At 41.2% G+C, this 23,395-nt stretch overlaps 1 protein-coding gene across 1 annotated transcript in view; it reads right to left on the bottom strand.

The window, feature by feature from the left end:
• Positions 1-23,395, bottom strand: part of LOC127475180 (A-kinase anchor protein 13-like) — a 120,385-nt gene that overhangs the window by 33,674 nt on the left and 63,316 nt on the right. The window contains exon 5 of the mRNA XM_051796684.1: positions 8,429-8,576. Within this exon, the coding sequence (XP_051652644.1) occupies positions 8,429-8,576 (148 nt within the window). The remainder of the gene's footprint in view (positions 1-8,428; positions 8,577-23,395) is intronic.

The raw sequence follows: 23,395 nt of genomic DNA on the forward strand, positions 1-23,395 counted from the left end.
AGAGACAGGCAAAAAATGGTCCGTGAGCACCTACAGAGAAACAATTTGGGACAGTTACTTCCTTGCCACAAAGCCAAATGACTCTTCTGTGGGACAGCAAAAGCACCTCCATCGAGACAACAACTAGAGAAACATCAAGGATGTACACAAAGTTCCCCTGGATGGAGCAGATGTTAAACACCAGATGCAAAATGTAACACAAGGGAAGGTGACAAAAAGACCATGTCCTGACCTGTAGCCAAAAATTATTCTCCTGAAACTTCCCCAGATATCAAATGCAGTCTAGAAGAGGTGACAGACCTGACAATCCATTTTCATCCAACAGGATCAAACAAGCATCGTGCTAAACCCTGGGGAGTGTTCTTCGAAAGGGCAACCACTCACAAGGCTTTGATGTTCTGCTTCCTCACATCTGAGAAGATGTCAGACTCGGGGGTAAGAATCTGGGACAGGTTCTGACTTCTGGCAAACAGTTCAAACAGAAGAGGAGCTAGTATGTAACAGGAGCAGCCAATACTAGAAAGATTGCTCAAGAAGTCTCTGCCCTCCTGCTTTGAAAACGCTACAGGAACAATGTGAGCAAACATGTCCCCAGCACATGAACTTTCTGAAAGAACCATCGGTGGGGCAACACTTCTCTCCACATCAAACACTCAATGGCCAGACTAATGCCTGAACTTCAATAGCCCTTTTTCCAAGCATTAGGAAAAGTGAGGAAAGCTTTGTGGCACTCTCAGGAGATAAGTAGTTATCATCTGTAAAAACAGCCCAAATCTGTTTTTATGAGGTTAAGTAACTTGTCCAAGATCACAAAGAACTCCAGGCAGTACCAGAGCAGACACTATTGCTCTTGTTCATCATCTTTCAGCTCTGGCTGGTAATCAGCAGGGCTTTCTCCTAACATGGCTCAAGCACCAAGTTAGGCACTTTACAAGCATCAGGGTGGTTGGTTGACTGTAACACCCTCATTCACATACTCAGATGTGGAACAGAAAAATGTCTGACTCATTAAAAAGGTGAAAAAAACCCAGGTGTGTCAGTGGGCTGGTTTTGGCTGGAATAGCACTAATTTTCTTCATAGTAGCCAGTGTGGGGCTGTGTTTTGGATTTGTGCTCAAAACAGTTGATAGTTCAGGGATGTTTTCATTCTTGCTGAGCAGAACTTAGACGAAATCAAGGCCTTTTCTGCTCCTGCCCCCACCCCGCCAGGGAGGAGGATGGGAGACACAAGGATTTGGGAAGGGATACAGTCAGAAAAGCTGACCTCAGGAATATCCCAGACCATATGGCTGCATGGTCAGTGTATAGAGCTGGAGGAAGAAGAAGGAAAGGGGGACAATTGGAGTGATGGTGTCTGGCTTCCCAAGTCACCATTACATATGATGGAGCCCTGCTGTCCTGGGATGGCTGAATACCTGCTTGCCCATGGGAAGCGGTGACTGAATTCCTTGTTTTGCTTTGCTTGCACATGGCTTTTGCTTTACTCATTAACCTGTCTTTATCTCAATCCACAAGATTTCTCACTTTTACTCTTTAAATTCTCTTCCCCGTCCCACCAGGGGGAAGCATGCAGCTGTGTGGGGGCTTAGTTGCTGGTTGGGGTTAAACCATGACACTCAGGAAGAGAGATGAGCTTATTTATAAAGGTTTGCATTTTGGTAGGCTGAAAACACATTAACTGAATAAATCACACAGGTGAGTGCACCCCAGAGAAGGCACCAGAAATCTCAGAGCTTTACTATGCAAGCAGGTTCACAATGCCACTCAGCACCCCTGCTGATTGCCTTAGTCTTCTCCAGAAGTCAGGCCCTTTGGCCAAAATAACAATCACAAGCAAATGGTGAAATCCTGAACATCGTCACGCTGGTGCCACCGTCACGCTGGTGCCACCGAGTTCGAACTTTAACTCTTCTGACAAACAACAGTGTTTCTCCCTAGCTGACATCTCAGACTGCACAGAGTAACTTCACATGTATGACTATGCTTCCGTTTTTCACACTTTTTTTTGCTACAGTATGAGATGTGGTCATTTATATGCTGGCTTGACTGACAAAATTTTAATAACCCACCCCTGAACTCTTGCAGGATTGCATTTTATCCCATTTCTCTTCCTGCTCCTAAGTTACTTTAAATCTAGCTTGGAAACAATTCACAACTTGGAGCTGTTTTGAGACGTGCCAACATATTGCAGGAAAAATACAAAAATTAAAAAACTATTTCAGTCTATGCAGAGATGGGCGCAGCAACTAATTCTGTTGCGATAAAGTGAATTCCTCATCTTCATGTAAAACCACGCTTTAAAAATTATTTTAAAGGAGACAATAACTCTTGAACTAAATAATTTCTTACTGGGGATGAATGGGAACACTTAATGAAGCTTGCTTTGGGGAAAATACAAGAATGAAAAATGAAGACATGGTGTTCTGGTCTGTCTGTACTTAGCCCTGAAGAGGCGAGATGCATCTGCATGATAACACAACCTCCTCTACATGATAATGATGCAGAACAATGAGCAGGAGAAAAGGTGGAGATTTCTGAGCTGTAAGTCATCAGCAGACAAGTTAATGTACAGCTTAGATCTGTCCACCTGTGCCAGTGATCTGGGGTGCAGTTACAAGGGCAGAACTCTTCTGACTTTTTCTTGTTAAACAAAACACCCCTAAACAGAACTATACTAAAAGATGATTTCATTTCCTACTCCTCCAATAGTGGAAATCCTGTCCAAACCTCCTATTTTCAGAATTCACATTGGAGCTATTAAACAATGGGCCCCCAGCCTGGGCAGCTATTTAAAGCCCTGCTGGAAGCACATGTTTGGGTTTGCCTGGTAGGTGACTAAGGACTCCAGTGCTAATTGCATCCTCTGAGTTACCATGGTGGAGCTGAGTTGAAAGAGGTCTTACAGAGAGATTTAAGCAGGGCAAGAAAGTCAGACAGCAAATATGGTGAATCCCATGGACTCTCGTGGATTTGCATCCAAGAGATGTTGCCATCTGGTGGCTTGTGGACAGGGAAGCCAAGGAATCTCCTGTGACCATCCAAAAAGTGCTTCTTTTCTGCTTCAGAAACCCTGAATTCTGGTTCAGAAAAATCAGAGCCGTGTCTGAAGTGTGTTTGTGTGATTTACACAGATATTGTATTCAATTGTGCACCACGGGAAGCCTTATGAAATATATAGGCACAGCACCAGCGATGGACAGGAGCCTTTGTTTTTCTTTTTAAACCTTTCACTATTAATATGAAGAGTGCAGAAAGAATTTTTAAGGCCCTTTACATACTGCAGATGCCCTAAAAACCTACAGAAGTGTAAGACCCCACACATTACATGTTAAATAATTTCAATACAGATTCAATCACTTTTTCCTGTGACTGATGTCATCTAAGTACTGGCATCATTTCCTTTTAATTACACTGCCTAAAGTAATTAAATACACCAAAGAGGATGGACTGCAAAAAGTCTTCTTGGCTATGCTGTTTTAGTCTATTTTAGGGGGTTTTTTTGTTTCATAATTAGGAGTATTTTCAAATCCACAACTGGTATTGTCAAGTGGCCATTTGTTACGCAACTTGTTTACCCTTTTGGTCTACCAGTACAAAGATTGTAACTCATGAAATACCACTTTTTCTATGAAGAGTTGTTTCTTAAGGGAAAACACAGTCTGTGGCAGAAGAGAATAAGGCACGAGCATATAAAAGGATTTCACAGTAAAAAAAGAGTTTGAAATTAAGATATTTCCAAGCTAACTGAAATTAATTTTCTTCTATCCTTTTAACTAGCAGAAAGAAAGGGGAAAGAAAAAAAACCCCAACCCTGAGAACTGTGGAATTAAGAACAATTTAAAGATTGAAGCTGTTTCTCCTCCTTAGCTTAAGCATGAAGAGAAAGTGAGTCAAGGCATTTGGAGTAAAAGGGAGTGTTTCAACCCTGTGGAAACTGCAGGCAAGAAGCTATCAGCAGACACACAGTCTTCCAGGCTCTTTTTCTACCTCCAATTTTGATCCTCCTCCCTTTGAAGCCTCTACAAGAATCCTGGACCTTTTGAGATTAACCAACAAGAGAAAAGTAATTTTGGTATTACAGAGCTCAGAGTGATACAACACATTACAACAGTACTTACAAAGGCAATTATATCTCATAAAATTATTTTACTTCTTGTTCTGGTGACTTGGCTCACAGAGACGCTATTTCTTACCCTTGACTTATTTGATTAGGAGCTGCTGCAGCTCTGGATTTCAGTACTGGCCTGTCTCTCCCTATTTGAAATTTCATTTCAAATTTCCCACACATCTCCCACACACTAGACATCAGCCTTTATATGCAAAGCAAAATATGTGCCCAGTCACGAGCTGCTATGGTGATGGCACACAAACTTGCACTAGGTGCACCACCCAAATATCCAAGCTTCCAGCACATCATCTCCTGCAAGAAAATTCTCCCAAATCTGCCCAAGAGCTTCCCAATGCTGAGAGGCCTCCACTGCTCATGGCAGGATGTGGTTGGGGCTTTTCACTCGTGTGGTGATGAGGTCGTTCCTTCTTCTGCTGGTTTGTCTGCCAGATCATGATTTGCAGATTTTTATTATTAGGTTGTGTTTCTTCTAGCAGAGAGGCAGGCGATGAGGCTGCTGTCTTGCAATGAAATTTCACTTCCCTGGTTTGCACAGATTTTCTACACTACCATATGCAATCTGCTTGGCCTCAGTGACCCTCCCTACCCAGCAGAGATGGTGAGAAAAAAAAATACATTAAGATTATGGCAGTCTCAGTTGCTATAGTAATAAAGACTTGTTGAAAAGCTCAGTTCATGACCAACACCAGTAGGATGAGCATCTGTGACATAAGTGGACACATCCATCCCCAACAGCACAATTTCAGCAGCCAACAACAGTTTAACCACAGCAACACAGCTGGTGTCATTTCTCTGCTTCCTTCCCTGCTCAGACCTTTGGTATTTTCTTAATACCCAAACTCCAGTGACCAAGCTTTTGCAAACAATGATATTCAAACCTCGAGCAGTATCCAGAACCATTACACCTCTGGCTGCCACCCTAACATGGTGTCTGATAAAATAGCATTTGAAATTGTTCTGCAGAACTACAGAGTGCCACTGGTACTGAGGAAAACTGCTTCAATTACTGAAAATTTGAACCAGATCATTTAGAAATTGAAGAACTGTAACAGGGACAGTAAAACAATAGTTAAATAAGGTTTTGGAACCTTTTCAACAAGGCAAACAGAAGCTTAGTTGGATGATGGAACCTGATGTGTCCTTAGGCTGGCAAAGAGCTACTGAAAGCACATAAAGCATCACCTACTGCCTAATTCTTTATGTACCTAATTTTGATACTTGAAGTGATGATTGATCATCTCAGATGAGAATCTGTTTATTACAGGGGAAAATTATTTCCCTTAAGTTAACACAGCCAATAGCAGGGCAGGATAAATAATCATCCCATCCCATCCTTCAGAGCAAGTGAAGAAATACAGGTAGGTGTTTTCTCCTTTGAGTGACTGCTGACTCTACATTTAGCCACATTTTCAGATTAAAAAAAGCTGCTCCCACAAATGTACAATCAGAAGTCCCTTCTTTTATTATGTACAGAAATAAAAGCTTATATTTGAACACTAGTGTGAACTATATATATTCAGTGTTTGAGTCTAATGATAAAGATAGCATAAGAAAGAGGTAGATTGCTCTAGTAATTATATAAAATGCGGCAGTCATTTAACTCTACAGTTGCAAGCTTTTATTTGGGTAAAGTCTTTCAAGTATATAGAGAATTTTCACATACAATGAGAATTTAGGAGGTATTTTGACAGCTTATATTTCCATTCCATTTTCTTTAATTTTTCATCTATAACAACTTTATATTGTTGAGATTCTTTTTTTTTTTAAATGTGATTTTCTTTGAAAGCTTTGCTCAAACATTCTGCTTAACTTTGGCAGTGAATGTAATCAAGTCATTTCCCTGTCTTTTATGCCTCCATGCATCAAAAAAACTACTGACAAAGTCAAGAAAAAAAAATTAAAAATCTGGGTTTGTTTTTACATTAGCTTTAACTGAATTATAGCCACCTCTTTGACCCTAGCCCCTGATGGACTTCATCTGAAGTCTGCTGGAGACCATATGAAATTTTGAGGACTTTAAACAAGAATGAGGGGAGAGCCTTCAAGTCCAGGAGGGAAGTAGAGGTGCTTCAAGGTAAGCAGAGAGGCTTGGTATGTTCCTGAGTGAATCGGCCCTTCCTTCACCCACCTGAGCCATCCCCAAGGAGCAATTGTGCTCCCAGGAACGTGCAACATGTCTTGCATTGCAGGGAAAAATGAAGGATGTTCGAAGCTGGAAGCAAAGTCCAAGATTTTCTCTAAAAGCTGTTTGTAAGAGTTTCCTTGCAGAGCACTTGCTAAGTGCCTGGGCCTGGGTGTTTAAACAAGGGCTGGTCTCGCACACACTGTCTCTTGTTCACGGCTAATCCTGCAGCGAGGTCAAATAACGTCAACCCTGAGTTACCACAGCCATCTCCAAGGCAACTGGCGAATATACAGTGTAAACACACGATTACAGATTCACTGTGCATCCAGGAAGGAGGAGGAGGAAGAGGTGGACTGAAACAAGTCATGGTTCCATTGAAATCAGAGTAGTCAGTGCTGAAGCAACACTGGGCAAACACATCAGTGTGAGCAAAGGGTTTGAAAAAATTTGGGTTCTTTCCCATTTTGCTTCTCCCATGCACCACTACAGTATTTTTTATTTAGGTAGTTTCTTCAAAATGAGGTATGAGCACAGAAGAGGTATTATCCACATGGCTGCTTTACATCTGAGATGTGACCTCTTCCCTTGCACCACAGCCCCAGACAGTGCAGGAATGGGACTACATTTCCGAAAGGTCCATTAAATCTTTATCTGATAGAAGCTGTATTTTGGGACAGCACCCATCCCTATCTAATATCACATGCCACAAGATCATGATTATACTGGGTAAAAAAGAACCAAAACAACCCATTATTACTAAAAGAACAACTGAGAGAAATTCCGTCTTCTCCCTTTGAATCACGAAGGGAGTCAGATTTCCCACTAACAGTGACAAAACGAGCCCCAGGGAGCCCCCATCAGTGACTCAGTTACATCTGGGGATGGCAGGAGAGGCAGTGCCTAGAGCATCACCCCGGTACTGCCTGGCAGCCACCACCCCGGCCACATCCATCACTGCTCCGAGGACAACAGGGCCAGAGATGATAGGAAAGCATCGCTCCCGCCCGGAAATCCCACCAGGCACGCTGGTTCCCACATGGGCTGAAGGGGAACACTGAAGCTTTTCAGTTCCTTTCTTGGCGACACAGCCACGGTCCCCAGGGGGAGGTGAGGTCATTGGGAGCGGGGCTGGCAGAGCCCCACGCCCACCACACAAAAGCAGGGAAGGAGTCACCCCCTTCTTCCTCCTCTTCTGGGAGAAAATAAGCACTAATCTAATTGATTGCACGGGGCTCCAGTCGTCAGTAGCCATAAAAAGACTTCTCTTCACAAGCCAACTGAACAACATGAACAGCACAAAAAAAAAGGAGGAAATGAAAAAAAACAAGAGTGGCCAACTTTTAGCCACTCACTCCCAGCAGAAAAAACTCTTTAGCCCAAATTTTACTCCACGTGCACCTCTCGTAAAACAATACTTAGGAGGTACATAAAAAGACAAACCCAAGAAAAACACCTGATGGCTTGAGCCACACTGTGTACAGTGAAAATGTCAGGCGTTTTTCTCACACTAGCAGCAACATGCTGCATAGCAACAAGTCAGAATGAAAGGTTAATGGTAAGGACTGCAGCCTGGAACACACTCATTCCCACGGTCCTGAAGTCACCAAAGGGAAATGCTGCACTGATTTGTTTTGTTCTGCTGATGGCACAAAGGCTTAGGAAGAGCGGTGGGCTTTCGTGTGGCACCAAGCAGCACACATCCCCTGCCACTGCAAGAGTTCCAGAAATGCTCTACAGGTTTTAGGGGAAAGGGTTGTATTCCACCAGGACTACAGCAATGAACCTCACCAAGTCAAGCAGGTGATAAGTGTAGCTAGGACTATCCAGGCTGTACATCACTTGTACAACAGCATCTCTAACCTGGCAAATGTGCCTTCCACTATCTTCAATGCATTTAAAAGCTTTTCACTGTGTGTAAATGTAACTGTGTATTTTATACAGTAGAATCTCATAGTTAAACATCCATAACTGCAATCTCAAAGTCATTTAATTCTAGCAAAATCAGGAAAGAGATTTTTAAAAGACAAAAGCAGTCACCTAAACCATTCCACTCCCTGTGAATATGTAAATGAGGAATAAGACAACCAACAAAACAGCATTACATTCCAGTCCACTTCTATTAACCAAACTTCATAGACTGTTACACTGATATGCAAAGAAAGGCAATTGTTTACCAGGAGAAATGGTCTCCAGACTCCCAGGATTAATCTTTCTTGTGCTTGTGCAGTGTTGGACAGTTGATCCAGTGAAGACCAAATAAAAAACTACATCATCTTCAACTTTATCTTCCTCAGTCAGCTGCACTGTAATAACAGAGTCACCCTAGGAAAAGAACAAGAAACAAGGTTAGGTTTACATGACCAAGAATTGCACCATACCAAATAAAACTTCTCTACCTACAAGGCTCACGCTCTCTGTTCATACATACCTTTCACACAACTTGGGGCCCATCCTAATTTTTAGATATGCAAGTAATCCTTAGCATCACAGCTAGCCAACAGGGTAGAAAATATTTTGAGCCCAACTCTGGGAAGAGATATGTAGAAATCTCCAGGGTATATTCAAAAGAGCAACTTACTATGGTGAAATGACACCAAATATGAAAAATGCTTAGTTTTAGGCTTTATTTCAGTATCTCAGTATATTCTATAATTTTTCTCATCTTTGCTATCAGCAAAAATTATACCTATAAAGGGCACACACAGTTATCATAGTTAACCCAGCAGAGGACACAGTAAATACACCTGAAATGCATACATGTGCATGGAAAATAACAGGGTCAATAGCCACCAACTTCAGTTTTCAATGGAGAAGGGAAAGCAAAGAAAGAGGATAGCTCACAGTTACTACGCAACTAATTTTCATTTGATCATAAAACCACAGACTCATTTAGTTTGGAAAAGACCTCCGATATCACAAAGCCCAACCATTAACCCAGCACTGCCAATCCCATCACTAAACCATGTCTCCAAGTGCCACATCTACAAGTCTTTTAAATGCCTCCAAAATCTCACCATACATCATTAATCAGCCTGAAAAATTATATAAACTATGAGACACTGGGAACAACAGTCTGTAACATGACCTTCTGCCCCTTTTCTATCAAGATCAAAACCAGCTGGATGCCCCAGTTTTACACTGCAGCTGTGGTTGCCAGCTCTCTGCCACCACCCCATTGAGCATATGGTTATGGCTGGAAATCTGGAAAAGATTTTATTATTATTATTATTACAGATTATGTAATTCTAATTTGCATATTCAAGAAAATACACATGTAATTTCCTTTAAAACCTTCTCCTTAAGATCACTCAGTTCGTCCCTTCTCTTTGTCAAACATAACTATTGCAGAAAATTCCCCGACTTCCCAGCCTTTCCATACACCCCTGCCGTGTTAGCATCATTTCCCATGCTCTGTCTCACATCTCCTCCCTTTCTCCCTCAGTTTCTTTTACTGTTCCTCCTCCAAGTTCATGTCCAGTTCTCCTCTGATCCAGCCTGTCTGGTACTCTAGCCAGGGGCAGGACTGCACCTTGTTTTGATAGAAATGAGGTTTTGCAGTACAGTACATGACCAGCCCCTGGTCTTAAAACCAAATATGTGGGTTAGTGCTGTAACACACAGGAAAGAAAACCAAAAATTAAAAAAAAAAAGATAAATAGAACACTGGGTCTAGTTTGCATTTTCAGAGGTTGTAGAGTTACAAATGTGCATTTTAGGAAGGTCTCACGCGATAATATCAGACCAGACTTCCAGCTGGGGAGAAAGGAACCATGTAGCAAAAGTATATCTTGTATAGAGTCAGTGTTAAAATAAAAACAGGTGCAAAAAGAAATAAATCAAGCTTTAAATTCAAGCATGACCAGTCCACATGCTGAGTTGAAAACTAAATATTCCATTTCAAGCAAATGGATCCAGTTTTGAGCTGATGTTCAAAAAAAATCAAAAGCTCAAGTTTTAACCTACAAACCCTTTGTGCTTTGGCTTTTTTATCCGACTTTGTTCAAACCCTTTCTCCCTTAAGGCATGAACATAAAAGTACTTAGACTTAAAATGCAGGTGACATTTCAGAACACTCACCAGCAGCACTGAGTGTTTAACATGATATCTGTTAAAGGAGATTTTTTCTTTTATTTAACTCAGAAACCAAGTACAGCTAGTCCAATTGCTGTGAAAGGAAAGCAAATCTGCACAGAGTGCGACACCTGTCTATCCATGCAAACCTCTCCTGTTTCTAGGAAAAGCAATTTAATTTGCATCAATATCACAAGAGATAATTTGCCTATTTTGTTATTGACAGAAAACTAGTAAATACATGTAAGAAACCCCAACACCAGAGGTTCTACATAACCTGAACTCTAAGCTGGGACTTACAAAACATATAGCTGAACTTCTTATATAGATACCTGACCTTATTTTGAAGGTGGAAGGTGGTCAGACCAGGTAACTTCCAGAGGTTCTTTCCAAGTAACTTGTTCCATTCTTTGTATTTTAATTCAGTTAATTTAAGGTATCATTTAAGTCTAGGGGGAGCACAAATTATCAGCAGCTGATATTAATTGAAAAGGATCTTCATCTGTGTCTAAGCAGAACTTTATGGTGGGATGGTCTCCTCCACCCTGCTTCCCACCTTCAACAAAGACTGTGGAACACTGAGCATCTTATTTATTGTTTTACTTGAATTTTTAAGTTGTCTCCAAATATCTTTGGTAAGACTGATAATGTGCTTTACTTTACCTACAGGTATTACCTGAGCTACCTCTCAGTTGTACTGTGCCTGGTGGAGCTCACTGTGTGTGAGGTGATTGGAGATCCCAGAAGCAAAAGACCATCTTTCTTCAACACAGATCTCTGCCTCCCAGTTACCAACAATTTCATTGTTCACTGCCAATTTTAAATTGATTGTTAACTTATATTCAAACAACGTATTTATTTGGAAAGGAAATAACACACAGAACAAACCCCACTCTTTCCAAGATCTTTGGAGTTAAAGAAAATCAGTTACAAATGCAGGCGAATTCCTCCAACCCACATAGAAGACTTTCCAACAGCCCTATTGCATTCAGCCTCAAAAACATTTTAATTGAACTATGTTTACCTTTATTCATTTAATATTGTTCAAAAAATGTCATCTGTTCAGTATCACTGCCACACAAGGTGGTTATTATAACCCTTCTTTCATCCTGAATGGCTAGAAATGGGAGGCCAGCCTGCCAATATCCCTTTGGTGAAAGTACAGACAGATCAAAGCCATTCTCTGGAATGCTCCAACAAATAAGAATAACTTAATTTCAAAACTAGTTTGGATCGACTAATATTTACTTGGCTTAAAGCCCATTGGAAATGAAAACATTCCATCTTGGTCCATTCATGAAAGAGGCCACCCTCTCCCTCGTTCAGATCTGAAAAATCTCTGGTCTCAGAGAGTTGTAACGGGATGTAAAGAAGGTGGATGTGGCTCTTTCCTCCAAATATATTCCCTTTTACAAACCAAAGGGAGAAAAAAGGTGGTCTGCCTCACCAAGGGACGGGTGCACTGGAAAAGCCAAACCTGATCTTGGGCTTTCAACCAGAAAACAATTCAGAAAGGGATTTTAGAGCGGCCCTACTCTGAAGCTTTGCCTTAGTTAAGGTAGTAGAAATACAGTTAGCTCCAGAAAGGCCCAAATGCTGTTACTAGGACTAAACCCCAAAACTATCCAGACAAGGCACCTGTTTGTCAGCATATTTTGCTGGCATTAGCACAACTCCACCTTTTTAGGTATTAGTTTTTCCAATAGTGCAGTTAAAGGCATGTGGATTGTGTATAGGCAAAGCATGAGCAACTCTGAGTAAGCTGTTAAAATGGACTATTTACATTCAAAGGCCTTTTTTTTTTTAATGGAAGACCTCAATATTTAGAAGTGACAATGAAGTGAACAAAATCTTTACACTCAAAGGAATTAAGATCACTTATCACCTTAAAAATAATATCTACCTTCCAAAAACAAATAATTGTTGTAAGCATGAAAAGACATCTTTCTTTTCTTTTCCACTTCAGGCTCTGGAAACGTCTGATTTTGGGGAATTGCTCATCATTTGGGACCATGAAAACAACCCTGACAAATGCAGAATTCAAGACTTCTACCTGAAAACCAAGTGTTTAGTTGGCAGTGGGAAAGGTTCCCTGAGGGATATCAGCTCTACCAGCAACAGGTAGACTTCTCTACAATCAACTGTGAAGGGAAAAAATATTCTTAGTGTGCTGGCTAACAAATTTTAATGTTTCTGAAAACAAACAAACAAAAACCAACACAATAACCAAACAAAAAAAAAAAAAAAAAAAAAAAACACCACAAAAAAAGGCCAAGCTGTATTTTTATAGCTGAAGCATGTGATTTTTAAGCTGGTTTTCCCCCCCATGGTTCATACTGGGAATTTTGAAGTACATTACTTAAGCCACTAACCACTCACTGACCTCCACACAGAGTCTAAAAACACTTATGAAAATGAAGCTTGCTTTAGAGAGCAATACTTCAGCACTCAAGTATCGCTTTAAAATTCTGCTTTTAATGAGAAAACACTAACAACCAGTAATCATTAATTTGTTCTAAACAGAAAAGCAAAATTTCTGCTGCCAACAACTGATAGCAAACTCTGGCTGTTTTTTTCATGCCAGGAAAACCTACTGAATGGAAAGTCCGTGGGTTAGGTGGGTTAGAAATTCACATGAAGGAAAGAAACCTTCCACAGTGTGTTTCCTTCTAAGAGTTGTTGTAGATGTTGGCATTATGATGCCTCATTAAAGAAGCTGGATCAGGTGCTGGATTAGATGAGTAAACACAACCTGTCACTGTAACAAGTTTGGTTTTGTTTCCACTACTCATAACATGAATCAGATCCTTGTTGGGTCACTGCTTATTGCATTTTTGTTTGTTCCCCTTTGGAAAGCCCGAAACAGCTCCCAAGAGGGCTTCAGTGTACACAGGATGACAGCACAAAAATCACAGCTGTCATTTCTTCCTCCTCCTTCAGTTCAGGCTCATTGGTATCTTTATTTATTCCTTTTTAGATGGAGTTGGACTTGCTGTTACCCCAGCTACCGCTCGACACAGTGCGCACAGGATCGGGCTGGAATTCCAGCACGAGGCAAGTCCTTTCACATCCCCATGCTTTGATTTTCCCCATCAATGAAATGGGAATCGTGGTTCAAACATGAGTATTTTTCATCCAAACGGCTTCTAAGGGAACAGCTGGCTTTTCAATCATATGACGTTTTCTTTGGAAACCGACAATAATTAGGCTAGACAAAAATCAAAGGGAAAGTTGAGACAATTCCACCTCAAACTCAGAACTGCAGAAGACTCTGAAAGCAGCTGGAGGATGGAAAAGGCAAGGGTAAGGCAGCTTTAGAAAATATAACAGAAATCATCAAGCAAGAAAAAAAGTACAGTATAATTGTTTAGATGCTTGATGATCTATTTACCATCTACCTCTGGCAGCACACAAGATCAACAGTTAAACTGCTCCCAGGCAGTGTCCATATCTCGGGTGAGTATCCTGGAAGATCCCTCCCACATAAGGTTACCTTGGCTTGTGCAAACGACATCTGGGAAGGACACACGCAGCACGTGGACACATGGACATCTCCACACAGAGAGAAACAGGCACAGCCACACAGGCTCCCAACTACAAAAGGAAATGGGGGTTTGGGCAACTATTTTTAGAGCAAACATTACAGTGCTCTCATCTCCTGGAATAACCCTTTTGATTGAGAAAGGCTTAGATCCCAGTTTTTCCAGGTCTGACTAAGTGCTCCAGCCAGTCAGCTGTGACACAGAACTATCACTGCTGCCTCATAAAACCACAGGATGCTCTTCTTCCGTGGCAAGAAAATAACCTATGTCCAGCAAAGTCTTCCAGGCTGCTATTCCCAGGTTAACAGAAGCCAATGAACAGCTCACCCCTGAGGGGTGGAATCTGGGGATGGGTCCTACCTTCAAAACACCCAGTTGAGTCCCCTTCCCTCTCTGCCCTGGCATGGGGTGAGTTGTCAGTGGACCTCAGTGCTGCAGCCTGAAGCATCCATCCCCTTTTCCAGATGTGGCCATTTACCCTGCAAGCTCCCAGCACACATATATAAAAGGAAGGGACCCTGGGAGGAGGCCAGAGGTATCTGTTACAGTGAGATAACAACAATCATTACAGACATCCTCAATTTCACCAGTACTGACTCAACTTCACCAGTATTGACTCAGAGGAGTCACATCAAACACAGTTTATTCTGCAGAACTCCAGGCCCCAGAAACAAAGGTAGGGCTGTGAAATCTGTCTGAACGTGAGCAGCTCTAGAAATCCCTCCTTGCCTCGAGATATCCCCTGTGATAAAGGCAGTGACCTGGGTCAGGATCGTGGAGAAAGATGGATGTCGTTCGGGTGGAGTGTTGCAACCTTCTGCAGATAAAACCTTCAGGGACAGACTCCAGAAATAAATACAATGGCAAACTGCCAAGTTTGGTGAAGATTTGTGTCCTTTTTCATAGTCAATGACTTCAAACTCCTTGATCTTAAAGCATGAAGCACAGAATTTTTCTTAAAATAAATTAAAAAAAAAAAAAAAACACAAAAGAAGACAACGAGAATTACTCCACTGGTTTAAATAAAATAATTAAAAAAAAAAAAAAAATCAATCTCCAGGTCTAACCTTATTTCCTTTCTAAATTAACAGCAGTGCTATTATTCCTGCCAGTGAAAGGTTTCAGGTTAACGGCGTGGATACTGAGCCTCTCTGTGATGAGAAAGCCAGATTTTGCAAAGCAGTCTCTTATTATTTGGAAAATACAATCACAGACCATTATGTCTTGCCCACAGGTCACCAAAAGAGCAGAATGATGCTACATATTTTTCTGCCACCACATAGCAAATCAAGGTGATACCTTCCATATTTCATTAACACTGCACCAAGCCAAGTGATCTCCTCTTCCAATGCTAACCACAAAGCCATGAGTGAAACACTGACAGATAGGAAAAATAACTTTTTTCTCTCCAACACTTTCTTCCCCCAAAGGTGAGAAAGAATTTGGTCTAAAAGTAAGATTAGCTTAGCACACTGACAAATAAAATGTTGATGCAAGAAAAAGTAGGGACGTAGAGTCAAAAAACTATTTATTCAAGACTCTATGGGTAAAAAGAATTTGTGGGAAAACATGGACATTTATGATAAATAGCCCTGATCTGTTGTCTCCAGGCCCAAGCTGGCTTCCACAGATCTATCCTGAGTGTGACCTATGCTAAAAAATACAGCATGGACACCTCCAACTTGCCTGTCTGCAGAATCAACATCGTTACGGCTGATTTATTAACACCATCTCAGCCACACCACATCCTGAACCAATCCAGGACTCTAATCCTGCAGCAGGGTTTGTTTGCAAAGAGATAAAAGGTTTGAGGAGAGCAAGGAATGGATTTCCTACTCTGAGCTGGTGCGAGCAACACAAACTCCTGCAGAAATGGGTACACTTGAAGAAACCTGTTATTAGCAGCCCACATCCTTTGACAGAGCATGTCTTAGTCTCCAAATCAATCATCTCAAAGATGAATCTTTATTGAGTGTCAAGATGCTATTATAACTATTACACACATATTAATCCATGCAGCTCGAAGGAGATCTCTACAGACTGCCAACAGAAATCCATCAAAGTAACAGGATCTTGTTAGTGCTGAAAGAGACACATGATTTATCTTTATGGATAGATCTTCCTGACATACCACTTTGCTACACAGAGCCAGGAAGGTTACTAGATTGGGCTGTTAATAGCTAATTTAGCTGTATCACTGCCTTAGCACAGGGCTCCATGTGCTCTGCAGCACTTGTGTAACAACACTTGCTCACAGGATGCTTAGTGCATCTTCTTGGTGCTGGCCTCTGCTATACACAGCCAGCCTTCACAAAACCAAACAGCCAAGGCATTTCTTAAAATTTTTAGCATACAGAAAGACTTCATAAAATTAACAGTAAAATGCAAAAAATCAAAATTAAGGGGAAAAATAGAAAGGATGAGAAAAGTGCCATTCACCCTTTTGCGAAAAATGCAAACACCCAGCGAAGAACTGTGATGGGAACTTTAATATTTAGGTGAATCTGGCAGTATAGTGAAGAAAATGTTGATTTAATTTTCATTTTTTTGGGCAGTTTAGTGTTAGCCAGACTGTGCACTTTCTGTCCTCGGCCACCATGGCCTGTAGTGCCTGAACAAGCAATTAGTGACAGTAACCCCAAGCCCCTTCCACCACAAGCCCTGTACAGCTCTGGTATAGAGGAGGAGGAGGTATGGAGGGACAGAAAAGCAGTAACATATTGGGGTTTACCTTTAAATTATGCAAGTCTCCATGTAATGTCACCACATGGACATGAAGTCAAGGCAAAAGACGGGAAAATTTCTCTGTAGCTGAATATCCACTCCAGTACCATCCAGTTTCCACAAGTACTGATCTTACTATTAGTTTTTTTTCAGAAATTGTGGACACTACTTCAATCAATTCCTAGAAAGCACACCCAAATTGATGTGAATGTCTTGCTCTGGCCTCATCCCGAAGCCTCTTCTGTTCTGCCCTACACTTAGAGAACTGAACCAGATAATTTTATCACCAGCTGCTTGAGTGATTGATAGTATTTCCTACTAATTATTCACCTAACAATAACAACAAAATTGCAGTGCTTAGGAGCGATACAGCAGGCAGTCTGAATGTGTGCAGTGACTAACAGAAATCCAGCTACTCTCTTGGCACCAGAGAGGTGGAGAGAGTCACAATTCCTGGAAGATAAAGTACATATGATGACACATTATTAGAAACAATCTCATATCACTGGAGCATTTTCACAAATAGCCTTGATGTGTCTTAAAGGAAAAAAAAATAATCAGGTTTGAACACTAAGATCCAAAGGCAGAAGAGAGTTGAAGAACGGTGTTTTCCTGGTACTTCAGCCTCCTCTACAGTACAGCAAAACGCTCCAAGAGAGAGCTCGGCGTGTTTCAGAGCACTCATTTTCCTGCCAGCTGCAAAATATCCTCACCAGTCTTTAAATATTTCACAGCTACAGTACTTAGAGCTACTGTAATGACTGAGGCACTTTTTAAACTGACATTTTTGCCATTAGAGAACAGAAGCCATTATAACCATTATCCTCCTGAAGAAGTACCCCGCCAACCACAACTACAGAGAAGAAACTTTTGCAATGTTTAGAAGAAACATTTTGAAACAACGATACAAACACAGGCAGCCCTGAAAATGTGTCCTGGAACAGAATTGCCACTTGATGGCACTGCACAGCATTGAGCTACAATTATCCAGAGTTATTTTATTTTCCACTTAAGCACAATGTGGAATTGTTTTACTGAACGAGGCGGAGGAAGAGCACTTGCAGAGAGACCACATGCAGCAGAGCCTTTGGAAGCAATGGGAGACACTGTAGGTAGAGTTCAGGGGATTTCAGAGGTTATGTAAAATCGTGCCTTCATCAAATCAACATCTTCATAACCACTGCTCTCACATCAGCTCTGCTGTCAGAACTCTAGTCTAACAAAATGACTGTCAGCGCTTTGTTCGAGGAAATACAGCAGGGACATGTAACCTGATGAATGAGATAGGAAACGTGTTTGATCACTTTAAAAGGTAACATAATATTTATGAACTCTCTACATAAATACATTCCACAGAGGAAGAGCAGCTGAAGAGTTTCTTCATCCTCTTAAACCCAAGTCCTGATCTCTGTTGCTCATTCCTCCCAAGAGGAGAGGAGGCAACACTGTCAGCAATGCTGGGGATGAGACAGTGTTTGTCCAGGCATTACCCAGCTCACCAGTTAGGACAAGAAATAAAGAATCCTAAATGAAGAGCCCAAGATATATACATAATTTCACCCAATGTTAATATAACTTAGTGTGACAATATAAGGATTCCTTCTGTAGCTTCAGAAAACCAGCTGAAACAATCTTAACAACTCCCCAGAAGCAGATCATTGTCTCTACCAGCTGTACCAGCTCTGCCATTTTTCTTCTGCAGGTCATAATAAAGTTCACACAAAATGCTGCAAAGCAGTGGTGAGTTAAGGGCAGAATTTCAGACATGTGCTCCAGACTTCAAGCCAGACCATTTATTGTTTACCAGCACTTTCATTTCCACAAAACAGGATCACAGAAGAAAAGTTTAAATAGATAATGATGGGAGGAGGGCTTTGAACTCAAATAACCAGCACTTTTAGTCCCAGGACAATATGGAAGAAGGGTTGAGAAAAGGCCACTGAGCTGCAATTTAAGCAAGGGCTTATCCTGCAGGAAGGTGATGCTGATGATCTGGCAGCCTTGTCTGACTTTTCCTGGCCAAAGTTGCCTTCAGTAAATGCACAAAAGTGACCATTTCACAAACAACCCTGTGCTAACATGGCGCAGATCTCACGGGCTAGTGAATGCCTCACTTAACAGGAGTAAGCCAAGCAACCAGCCTCATGATAACCAAACTGTGCACCCAAAATCTGCCTTTAGGTATAGGAGAACACAGAAGCAGCAGGGAGCTTGCCAGGAGATGGTGCTGAGCTCAGGTGGCAGCTGCCAGACACCCATTTCCACAGAAGGGATGCCTTCCTGCATGATGTAGACCAGAGCTGGGGAAGTGGAGGATGAAAAGAATCTAAATCAAGGATCTAAGTGACAAAAACTAAAAAGATGAGGTCAAGCACAGTTTATTGAGGAAAGCATTTTGCATGGAGAATGAAAGCAGAGCCAGACAGGCAGCAATATACACCTCTCAAAAAATCAGTTTATTCAGGCGCCTCGGTGACTTTCTTAAAACCAAGCAGCAGGTTCTTCCACAAGCAACACAAGCAAATATTTTATTTGTTAAAGGTGCTCAGAGGCCTTCACTCATTCATAACTCAAAGACATTTTGAAGGTGGGGCAGAAAACTAGTTTGTCATTATGAAGAAATCAAGTACCTAACAAATAAAAGACAAGAGGTTTATCAGATCCTCTAACCACAGAGCTGAACTAAACATCAAGGCTCGTTCTCCTCTTGCCTAAGGACTGCGAGAGAAAGTAAGACAGGGCTTCTGTATGGTGACTTGTGAGAAATTCCCACATCAAAAGCATGCAAGGTATGTTCTACCTTTTCTGCTGGACTGACCTCAGATATTCAGGCATCTCAGTGGCCTCTGTCACCATAAATGCCACTAAGCAAAAAAATTCAGTGTTAGTAGAAAAGTAACTAAACCACAGATGCCAACCTCATGACAACATCTTATTGTAAAATTACAAAGGTATTTCATTTTGTCCTTTCGTCTCCTTGGTAGAGATTCCTGAAGAACAATAATTGTCCAGCACACAACAGTGCACAAGTGACACCTGAGATGGTTTCAGCCACAGCAAGAGGCTGGACATCAGGTGCAACACCTCTCTGCACTCAGGGGCACTGGGAGCCACAGCACTAGGGACAGAGTGCTGCCACAAGCCTCAAGCTCTCTGTATTGAGAACCCTTTTTTCTTCAATCCTTTAATATTTATACAAAAGGGGTTGGTTTTTTTTTTCTTAAAACACAAACACCAGAGGGTATCAATTGCTTTTCTCAGGAATAAACAGTGCACTTCAGTGAGACATCATTCGATATGAATATGTAAGTGGGGAAAAATATTATAAGTATTATCAGTTTTTTCCATTTTAGATTAAAGTAAGACACACTGGGAAATTTACAGGAGCAGTTCATTCATTAACAGAAGAGAGGACCTACTGTACCCAAACCCTAGGTTATATTAAGAGAGGGTCAATGCATTCTTTCTGCAACTTTTGAAGTTCATACTTCATTAAGTTGTGTGACATTTTGCCTTGGAAGTGGGAGCTCTCATCTCTATCAAAAAGTCTCCTTGAGAAACTCTGCAGGTTACACAGCTCCTAAGTGGCAGTTTAGACAAGAGACTCCATCCACAGACCTGATTAAAGACCAAAGTCAATGGTAGCATTTTTATCAATTAAATGTTTGCCCTCTCATGCAATCACCAGTTATGACACATTTAGGTTTGTCACTCCAAATAACGTGGGCACACCTTAGGCAAACCATGCAGAGGAGGAGTGCTCTGATTTAAAACAAGTTTGTTCCTTTTAATCTAAAAGGAAAAAGGAAAAAAGTTTGCAGCAATACATCACCCTTCTCCAGCTGCTAATCTTTTCCATTTCACACCCACTGATCATTATCACCATGAAAAAACACTCCTGTCATAAAGGTAGATCTAAGGTTGTAGCCTTCGTTGTAATCAAGAGTAGATGAGCTTAATGCTTCCCAACTCATTCCCTGCTTGTCACTCCAGTCCTTTTCCAAAACATTCATACCCAATACTACTCTCAGGTTATTTTTCAAGGGAAAAAAAAAACACCAAAAACCAAAACCCAAATCAACATTGATTTCAGAGTGGCAGGAGATGTGACTGGGTTAGAAAAACAATCAATAAACACCACAGAGGCCCCACAGCCAGCAGAGGCTGAAATCAGAAGCCACGCACATCACTTTTGAAGTACAATTTTCAGGACTTTATGTAGCTGAAGACTCAACCTTGTTAATTCCCTCCCATGCACTCAATATTTATTAAAGTTTTGTCAGAAACCTTGATCCTTTTGTAATTAAATCTCCTGCTGAATACTCTGCTGGACTCCCAATTAATGACAATGTTTCTAAAAAGATCAACACTTCACCTTTGCAAAGCTCTCTCCCATTTTCTTTCACTTGCCTGGATGTTAGCAACAGTGGAGTTTAAGCTAAGTGACTACTTTGTACTATTTCATCTGTAAACAGAGAGCTTAGTGAATCACAACAATAAAAAGGTCACTTACTAACAAACCTCCATTGTTCAGAGCCTTTTTCATCCTTTTTTTCCATACTTCTTCATGATCTGGATATTGCAATAACGCATTGACAAGAGTCAGGAAGTACCTTACAGTACTGAAGTTAAAATTTTGACTTTTGATGAGAGATAGAACGTTTATAAAAAGATGATCAGCAAGGTCATTGCAAGTACTTAAGGAAAACAAACAAAACTGAAGCTCCTGACTTCCCACCTCCCATCAACCAAAGACTCCTGCAACCCTCCTGTTCCACTCCAGTACTGATAGCAAACAAACAGCTTGGTCCTTCAGCTTTGACACCCTGGACTTCCTGAGCACAAAGTCCCGGGCACATCAGAAATAAGGTTTGAAACACTACCCTTCATCCACTACACTGTGCCTGATAAGAATTTCTGTAGCAACAGGACAGCACTGTTAGTTTTGGATTTAAACCAGTATCTGTGCATCAAGAAAGGTATTCCCAACTGCAGTCTAAGGGCAGGCAATCAAAGGACTGTCCAGCCACATAGATCCTTTTTTGCAGGTGAAGAAATCAATGCATCTTAAGGACATGGGTTTGAATATCTTTATTTCAAATCCACCCCACAATATTCAGCCACAGGGTCTGCAAAGTCACACTGCCTTTTCTAAAGGCAATGACGTGTTGACAGTGGTAGGATGGAAGAGCTGCTTGACCTACAGCCTGTGTGAGCACTGGTGGTATCACACCCGGGCTATATTGAGGAACACTCCCCTGCCCTATCTCTCCTGGCACAAGCCCCTCTGCCCCATGACTGCACTGCTGTGAGCAGCACCCAGGGCCAGAGGAGCTCGTTAAACGGCATTAAGGGAGGTAACAAACAGCTCTAGGTGACAGATACGATGCTCCTGGGGGGACCTGGCTCCTGGGAACAGCTGCTGACAGAAGAAAAGCTGAGCTGTGGTTCCAGCCCAAACCTGCAGCAATACAATGCTGAGCTCCAGTTCCTGGCAACCTCATTAACCAGAGAACAATCAAGCAATGCTTAAATGTGACTTATTTAATCACAAAAACATGACACTTGTTGTTATTATTACGGGATGTGTTTTCCACCTTATTTCTTAATCTTCACACTTACAAAGGCCAGTAGTCTCGTCATATGACCTCCAGTGGTCACAAGCTCTGCAGGGGCAGGACAGATGACTTTTACAGAAGAGGTAAATAAAAGTCCAAGCAGCCAAAAGAAAGTACCAAGAAGGATGCAGCAGGTGGTCTTCTTTCTATTCATGTACATCAATTTGAATAATACTAGAATCTCTATCCCCCTATTAGTGTGTATTTGAAAGTACAATCTTTTCCATCACCCACAAAACTTTGGTCCCAAGTACACTGGACATCTCAGGTTCCCAAATCCCTTTTCTTAATTATGAAGCATTAATCTGGGCAAACTGGTGATTATCAGATAGAACAAAATATGCTCTAGTTCTCTAAGTAGCTTCCAGGAACTGAACTGGAGACATAATTTTTTTACTTTCTTCTCCTAAAAGGAGCTTCTAAAAGTAATGCTGCTGATGATAAAACCAACTATCTAATGGAGCTTTCAGGATGAAACTCATCCAAGACTTAGTAAAATAATAAACAAAATTATGTAATCCTGAATCTAAGATAGTGGTTTAAAAAAGGAAGAGTGCAAAGGATGTAATGCAAAGGTGTCAAGAACAAAATGGGGAAGTGTGGGAGAAGCAAATTTTCCTGAGAGTGGACAAATACAGGGAGATCCTCTGACATGTCAGTATTGTCTGTTATTTCCAGTGATTTACAGAGATGGAATTCCTTATGGAGAAATTCACAGGATACTGTTCTCAGTTATTTGAAAGCAGGCTCTAGGAGCCTCTATGTGGAAAACAGAGTTGCCATCACTTTGAAGAAGGAACTTGATGAAGTTTGCTATTCACCTACCAGTGGTAAGGATACAAGACTCTTGTGCCTACCCCTGGAAATATTACCAGGAGGATGCTTTGTTCTTTATGTTCTGCTCACACCTAACAACTCTCAGACATGCTGTCAATTAGCAACACAAGGAAAACAAAACTGATCTTAAAATGTACAAAGCATTTATACTGAGAGCAAACAGAACTACTAAATATTGACTTTTCAGATTTCCTTAAGCTACCAAATTTTTTTGTTTTGAAAGGGAGCTGATTTGGGTATACGCCTGGTCGGGGGGGAGAAGGAAGAGAGAAAAGAGAGTCACTGATGTATTAACAGTGTTGTCACCAACTTATTTGCATTGCAAAGAACCAGTACACCAAGTGCCATA

The sequence above is a fragment of the Manacus candei genome, unplaced genomic scaffold, assembly GCF_025592945.1.
Source record: "Manacus candei isolate 608988 ecotype Guabito, Panama unplaced genomic scaffold, ASM2559294v1 h1tg000046l, whole genome shotgun sequence".
In the NCBI taxonomy this organism is placed as follows: Eukaryota; Metazoa; Chordata; class Aves; order Passeriformes; family Pipridae; genus Manacus; species Manacus candei.